The sequence below is a fragment of the Lygodium microphyllum genome, chromosome 22, assembly GCF_053477565.2.
Source record: "Lygodium microphyllum isolate KBCC chromosome 22, Lygodium_microphyllum_v1.1.10, whole genome shotgun sequence".
Classification (NCBI taxonomy): domain Eukaryota; kingdom Viridiplantae; phylum Streptophyta; class Polypodiopsida; order Schizaeales; family Lygodiaceae; genus Lygodium; species Lygodium microphyllum.
In genome coordinates this window covers 75,316,948-75,325,450 of record NC_141156.1, presented here as the reverse complement: position 1 = coordinate 75,325,450, position 8,503 = coordinate 75,316,948, and the positions used below count along the sequence as shown (strand labels likewise).

Genomic DNA, 8,503 nt, shown 5'->3' with positions numbered 1-8,503 from the left:
AGGTCCGAAAGCTGGGAGAGAGAGCATGACTCTCATAATCCATCTGCAAGCACCTAGGCCTACTACCAGCAGAATCCATAAACTTGTCAAGCATAACTACAGCATCCTCAATCTGCACCAAGGGAAAATCCCAAACACGATGGGTAGCATGATCAAAAAAGGTCACAAAGTACGATGCTCCACCAAGTGATTGGGAAGACATAGGTCCATATACTGCACAATCGACAAGATCTAGAGGAGCATGCCTCATATGATCGCCATAAGCCAATGGGGGCTCTGCAAGGACCAAGACTACAATCAGGGCAAGCATCAAGATCTGAAAGTGACATAGGAGGCAGCAATGAGTCTGAACGAGACAAGATCTCCATCTCTCTGTGTTGCATATGGCCTAGGTGATAATGCCATAACAATGCATGTGGTAACCATGCTCTAAGAGGGGTAACATGACAAGATGCCATAGAGTCGAAAAGCCAATCAAAGGCATGGGCCTAATCATTGAGCAAGTAAGCTGTAGGAAAACTAGATGACAGGAGGACATGCTCAACTGCATCATCATGGGTAACTGCATGTACCTCACCACTAGAAAGAGTGGTAATACCTACTGCATCACTGACTCTTTGCTCATGTTGAATCCGTCTCTATCTCTGCTACTCTCTAATCCATCTAAAGCATTTTCTTTGAACATGCCCTAGCTTTCCACAATGGAAGCAAACAACATCTGAAGTAGAAGAACCTGTAGAAGATGACAAGGAATTCAAGTCATCATGAATAGGGCTATCCATAGCATCCATGGAGCTCAAGCAGTTGAGGGCTGTCCCAACATAGGAAACCTGCTCATAAAGACAATCATCTGCTAGTACATCATTGAAGGTGTACCAAGCCTCCCCATCATGCGGGGAGATCATAGTAAAATTTTCCAAATGCTATGCTTTTGAGAAATATACTGCTGCCAAAAGGGACCCATTAGGACATAATATTGAGTGGGTAAAGTTTGGGGAGAGTGTGCTGAGAATGTGCAAAACCAAGTCTGGATGGCTAGAAATGAAATTGGATAATTGGTGAAAGGCCAATGGTGTAGTTCAAGATGGTCATAGGTCCCAAAAAAAGACTAACTACACAGGGTGTTAGCAATATTTACATCGAAGAGAATAAATGGACCTTCTACAATAGATTAAGTTTTTAATTTGGAGGCCACCATTGACAGGGCCACATTTCGAAACATTTGGTATATTTTGGTACATTATGTAAGAAACATCATCTCATTTTGATACATTTTGATACCTTATTTTTATTGTCTCTTTATACTCATACATTTGGAAGGAACTTTATGTATATATTTGTGTACTTTGTGTACCAAGTTGTGGTCTTGATATTTTCTTTCTAGTACTTGCTAAAAAGTTTAAATAATATTTGGTACTCTAGAGATGACATTTGGTACTTTTTTGAACTAAAACTTTGGGACTTAATATCCTAAAGATATTTTTTAGACTTTTTGGTACTTTTTGGTATTTTTACTGTAATGCAATTAGAGAATCCCCAAATTTGCTAAGAGTTGGACTCACAAGGGACATCTTTAGAATATGTATGTCTTATTCTTCTTTTCCTTATTTTCAATAGGTTGTCTTGTTAATCTTTGCAAGTTATGAGGTGAATATGGAGTATGTGGATAATCATGTTATAAACAAGGATTTGAAGGATAGACATGACTTTGATGAGGACATGGAAAGAGGTGCCAAGTATTAATGACCCCGACAAAAACATGGGTAATGCAAGAATGCACAACACCATTATAAGAATAAATTCAAGATGTGCTAGATGATTTGAAAAAGAACATTTCAGTGGGAGGCAAGGGTCGTGGGACTTTATGAAAATTTGGTCGATATGATTGTATTTTCTTTAAGATTACTTTGATAAAGCTTATGATATGTTGGATTGGGCATTCATATTCCAATCCTTGTTTAATATGGGACTTGGAAGGAGATTTATCAAATATGTAAGTGTCTTCTTTAGCAATGCAATAGAAAGGGTAGTAATAAATGGGGAACTTACTAAGGCCTTCCCTCTATGGAGATCAATCAGAGAGGGCTGCCCCTTGGCTCCATTACTCTTTGTTATTGGTGCAGATGTGTTAGGATGGCTAGTGGAAGAGGATATAAGGAAAAGCAATATAAAGAGTATTTAGCTTTCAAGTAACAAACAAATGATCCTTAATCAATTTGCATATGAGATCAATGGAACAATCAAGAACAATCCTTTGTCAATAAGGATTTTATGGTACTACCTTAAAAAAATTTGTCCAACTTTTAGCTCAGTAATAAATCCTACCAAAACATGGATCAAAACCCAAATGAAAGATCCTCTTGCATGGATATTAAGAGAAGGGGATTTGGAGTCTCTCAGAAACAAAGATGGGACTTGGTCATGTAGAAACTGAAGAAAAATTTGACAAGATGGAAAGACTTTCAATTCAACTTGGTAGGGAGAGTAATAGTCCTTAAACACAGTTATTGTAGCTACACTCTACTTCCTATCTTGCTCAAAACCTTCTGTCATAGGCCTTAAAATTTTGGACAACCTCTCAAGAAACTCTCTCTCATCTCAAGATAGTGACAAATTCAAACTACCTAAAGTCTCATGGGACACATGTATTTTGCCAAATAATTAAGGAGGCCTTAGTCTTCCTAATCTTGACCAAATAGCCAATATAAATGGCCGCTAACTGGATGGTGAGAAGTTATATCTACCTTGAAGAGATTTGAGCTACATCGATACACCATAGCTCAAGTCAATTCAAAGTATAAGAAACTTTAAGATGTAAAGGTCTTAGGCAAATCACTTTAGCTTTTAGAAAAGTTAAAGTGCCTATAGAGGAGTCCTCCCAACTTTCAAAAAATATTTGGCAAGCATGGTTTGAGTACCCTCATATTAGGCGCTCCGCACCTAGACTCAGCCCGGCGCTTCGCGCCGGGATGTGAAGCACAAATGTTTTAATTTGTTCACACATTCTTCCACTTAGTAATGAATCAAATAGTCTTGTAATTTTTAAACTTCATTATAAAATCTAACAATTCAATACAATAACATTGATTATCTCAACCATAATAATTGGAAAACATAACTGAAGCAAAAGTGATTTTTAAATATCACTGAAAGAATTCCAACTATAGCAACATGTAAATGGAAAAGAAAGTATATAATGTTTTCAAAAAGATAGTTGTACTGTCGAAAATCAACTATCGAAAAGAAAGCTTTCTCTTCTTAGATGAATTATCAACAGTGGATCTAGCACGGGGAACATGTGTGGGCGAAGCTGTGACACACCCCGCCCTAGATTGTGCTGCAATATCTAAAAACGAAAAAAAAAACTTTAGAAATAATAATATTAAATTTATAAAGCAAAACATTAATGAAAATGGTGAGTAAGTATTACCTGGGGACGTGATATGATTGGCTCTAACATTAGTAGAGCAGTCGACGGAATTTGGATGAAACTGATGCAAAGTTACAAAACGTGATAAATCTTGAAACTCCCATTTACTCCAGTCATTCGGTATGTGTCTAGTGTGGGACCAAGATATGAAGTACTCAACATCTGTTTGTCCAACATAGTAGCATTGGATCCATCCAAAATATAAAATTTCTACATATAAAGGAGTGTTTCCATTAGTAAATTCATCATTGGGTAATCTTTCGATTACCCTAGCCAAAGTTCTATGGATAATATCATCCGTAGCAATAGTTCCCAATGCTTCTTGAAGTCTCATTTGATAAGGAGAGGCACGATAATATTCAAATACTGTTTGGGCCATCTATCAATAAAATTTAGAAAACATAAAAATTAGTAATATTGATCAATTTTTTAAAAAATGAAAAAAATGACTTTACAATATTGAAATTAGAAGACCAATTTAGAAGAGAAAAATAGTTTGTAATGCATATTGTATAAAAGAACTTTATCCATACATGAGAGATATGATTAAAACATTAAAGTATTAAATCAGAGAAAATAAGTCAAACTTGCTTTTCATCAACGAAGAACTCACTACTGAAAAAGAGCATAAGAAAGTACAACGCTACATTTTATTGATATGTGAACAAAGAAGGAAAAAAGGCTTTGATTGTATTGAAATAAAAACATTATGCTTACACTTTTGAAAAAATAGAGGTTACAATACTTTCTGTAAAACTTCATTATATACAATATTGATGGTACCATTTACCATGTCCTCTTTCTCATTAATCAAGACTTTCAATCTGTCCGGAGACTTTACTTTTGAGAAAGCAACATAGAGTTGACCATGAGTAAAGACTGGGGTTTTTAGATATATCCCCAAACATGATAGCGTTTGGCCTTGAGATTTGTTGATTGTCATTGCAAACGCCAAACGGAATGGGAATTGCAAGCGTTTCATTGAGAAAGGAAGTTCCAATGTAGTTGGGATGAAAGTTATCCTCGGGATAAAAACTCTGTCACCAATATTGGTCCCTGTAATTATCTCTGCATCAATGACCTTGTTATTGAAAGCCTTGCATACCAGCCTGGTACCATTGCATAAACCTTTAGAAGGATTCAAGTTCCTGAGCAATATTATTGGAGTATTTACTTTGAACAGCAAGATATGAGGAGGAATACATCCACTGAGGTCAAGGGAATTTAGATATTCCACAGAATAGAGGAATGAGTTCTCCTCGGTTCTATCCACAGAATCAGCACTGTAGTATTGTTTAACCTCTCCCGGCATCAGCTACAATGCATGATTGATTATCATTTCCACATCATTGTTTCGAGGTGCAAGAATGGCACGTTCACTAAAGAACGTTTTGTAATCAATTACACAATTCATTTCACAATAGACAAAATTGATCAAGTCTTGCATAGATCCTCCCTTTAACAACAATGCAAGTGGAATTTGCAATATTTATTAGTATGTGTCAAATCTTTTCCATCTTCAATGTCTTGCAACCATGCAACAAATTGATCCTGATCTGATGCGACCCGCATATTCTGTGTAAGTTTCAAAACATTGAAATATTGCCACAAATTGGAACAACATATAGCAGCACCGACAATATCCTCACGGGTACCCTTTGGTACAATAGGTAATATTTGCCTAAAATCTCCACTTAGTAGAATAACTTTACCACCAAATGGCATATCACACTGCATTATATCCTTTAAGGTTTTGTCCAGTGCCTCAAAGGTATTACGATGCAACATAGAAGCTTCATCCCACAAAATAAGACTTACCTCTTTTAACAGTGTTGCAAGGTGACTTTGAACGGGTATATTACATGTAGAATTATTATCTGCCTGCAATGGAATTTTGAACTTTGAATGGGCAGTACGACCATGTGGCAAAAGCAATGCAGCAATACCAGAGGATGCTGTAGCTATTGCAATGTGACCTTGACTACAAAGCTTTGCAAGCAAACATTTGTATAGGAATGTTTTTCCAGAACCGCCTAGGCCATCTAAGAAAAATGGTTTACCCAAACCACTATCAATAGCATTCATTATTGCCATAAAACAATTTCTTTGTCCATCATTCAACAAAGCTTGCATTGTTAAGAAGGTATTCTCTTGTTCTACCTTATCATATAGTTGTTCATCAAGGATCAAAGGATTTGTGTACTCTTGCATTGTCACCTCAGGCAATCCATGATACCCTGCCAAATTGCGTCCATATTGATCTAAAAGTTTTTGAATATGCATCAATGCATGATTATTGGCCTCATCTTGCATATCAACATTTCGCCTATTTTGCAAGGAGAGTCGATGTTTTATATCCTCTGTCCAACGGACCTAAGAACTCTTCCGATAGAGCCCTAGGTCGGGCAGGCGAACAAAATACCAAGATGGATGCAAACAAATTTCTTAATTGAGCACCTGTTTGCATCAATGCAGCTTCACGCAAACACATTTGCCATTCATCATCTGTTTTCAACATTCCTTTTGCAATGCAAGCCTCCTTAAAAGTTGAATATACCACATTATCAACCGTACGCAATGCCTCAAAGGATGTGCACCCCTTGCATACAGTGAGTAGTAAGCGCAAATAGTATTTTTCTCCACACGTAGGTGAAACAAAGTATATTCGACCACATGTGTTTCCTTGATTTCTCTTTGTCCACATTTTTTTGCGTGCATTCCAAACCCAAAACATTGGAAAGTCTTGATAGAGAACTGTGTTAGCATCAGGGTGCAAACGATTGCATGTAAACCATTCTGTGAGAGTTATTTTTTGAGCATTTTCATTTTGCACCACATCACAAATGTTATCAGAGTTACGAAAGGAAACAGTATTCTCTCTAGGTAAATGTATTTGCAATCGTTGAATATCGGGTTTCTCATCATGAATTTTGAATTCAAATATTCGCCAACATGCTTCAGAAGCTGAAATATATCATGCATCTAAGTACCTCTCAATCTCATCAATATTTTGTGCATCAATATTTTCTGTATCAATATCATTGGATCCGAAACCACGCATACTTGTAAACCGAATGGTTGCTCGATCATGGCCCTTATATACATATTTATACAAATATTTGATAGCTGCAATTGTCGAGCAAACCTCAACATTTATGTGAGCATTATACTTGGAACTCAAATAAGGATTGTAAGGCACTATCCATCGGTTATCCAAGAGGTTACTATTAGCATTATGAGTCCTTCCATCCTCTCGACGTCTGTATAAAGGATAACCAGTTTTATCAACTGTAGTTGTATGTATAAACTTTTTTGGATAATCCTTTATACACTTTCCGTCCACCATGCAAGCACTTTTTGGATTGAACTCACCACATGGACCATGTATGTTACATTTAGTAATAATTCGATATAAATCCGAAAACCTTTCCTTATCAGGTAGCTCAACGCACACCAGTCTATCATAATGACGTGCCTCTAGTGGCTTAAAGCGTGGTTCTAATATCAAGAGCGTATGTGAATGAGGCAAGCCTCTCTTTTGGAATTCTATGACGGACACATATCCAGCAACTTTACCAAACAACTCCTTTTTCACTATCGACTGCATCATGTCCTTATGTTTCAAATGAAAAACTCTAGCAGTTAAACCTGGTCGATCATGTGCAGTTTGACTAGGCAACAAAGCATCTGTAATTTCAGACCACTTAGGATTGCATGTCATGGTGATAAACAAATCAGGTTTACCTTTGCTACGCACAATTGCCATAGCATCTTGATATAATTGGTACATGAATCTTGGTCAACCTGTAAAGCTAGATGGCAATACTATTCTCCTACCCACACCAATCCCAGCGATATTAGTATCAACTGCATCTGAACCATTGACCATATCAGCCAATCCCTATACATTTCAACTTACAATGTTGCTTGATTACCATGACACCAAGCCAATCTACATTGTTCAATGCTACAATAAGCATCGACAATGTATTGTTGTAGCAAGCGACCACCACACAAAAGACATGCATTAGTATCATCTCGAATCTAAAGTCGAAAAGTGTAATGCTGCATTTGAGTGACACAATCTTTATTTGCAAGATTATTGACATTAATATGAGCATCCATAAATGCATATGGAACTTTAGTATGCCATCCATCCTCTCCATTTGGAAAAAGAAGAACATATAATAGAGGCATATATGCCTTGTGTAAGTTAGAAATATAAATCAAATGGCCTTGTTGTGTGCGAACTTGAATGCTACGATGATCAAGTGTATCATCATCACCTTGTCCAAGCATGATCGCAGCAACCTCACTTGCACTGGGAACTAAATATCTTCTAGAGGTGGATCGATTTTGAAAAATGGACATTCTTATTTCTACTGATGGATTGCGTTGCAAGCTTGCACCAATTGCTATAAAGGCCTGTGCATAAGCATTGTGATCATGCATCATTTGTTGAAGCTCTTGTAGTAAGTCTGGAAAAAGCCCAGGTAAAACCCCCATGCGATTCAATAACTCATGATCAGTGTCATAAATATAAAGTTTTGCAAACTTTGGTATTTGTTGTCCATCCTCACTTGGCAATAGGGAACCCATCCGGTGATATATTGATCCATGAATGCGAAAAGTATAACCATTTCCATTTTGAGGCAAAAGCTCATCAATTTTTGCACCCATTGAAACAAAAGCCAATGCGCTATTATAAGCACGTATATTTTTTTTGAACTCACTGCTTTGTGGATGTGTGCCATCAAGCAAATTACATAGAGGTTGTGGTGGCTATAGAGGTGGCAATTTTACTTTCCCTTCTCTACAGCAATGCTTTCCAATCGAAGTTGTACGCATTGTTTTAGTTTCATTGTGCCACAACTTAGCCATGCAATGGTAACAAACCTTGCAAAGGGTACCAATTGCATACAAATTTGATTTTTGGAAGAGAAAATTTGTTACTGATGGATGAATATCCAAATTAGGTGGCATGTCATGGAGAATTGAACAAAATCCACCATTTTGAGGTAGAAATATAGGTACTGGTCATGTACCATCTCAGTACTTGCACCTGCATTATGG

The 8,503-nt window shown here is 36.9% G+C and overlaps 1 protein-coding gene across 1 annotated transcript; it reads right to left on the bottom strand.

Moving 5' to 3' along the window:
- Window positions 1-3,233: 3,233 nt before the first annotated feature.
- LOC148017300 (uncharacterized) lies at window positions 3,234-8,110 on the bottom strand. The gene is made up of 6 exons (XM_087662736.1): window positions 7,682-8,110; window positions 7,235-7,331; window positions 6,421-7,117; window positions 5,249-5,411; window positions 3,431-3,491; window positions 3,234-3,346 (listed from the first exon to the last, which is right to left on the bottom strand). Exons 1-6 carry the CDS (start codon window positions 8,108-8,110, stop codon window positions 3,234-3,236), a joined length of 1,560 nt encoding a protein of 519 aa, XP_087518862.1.
- Window positions 8,111-8,503: the final 393 nt, after the last annotated feature.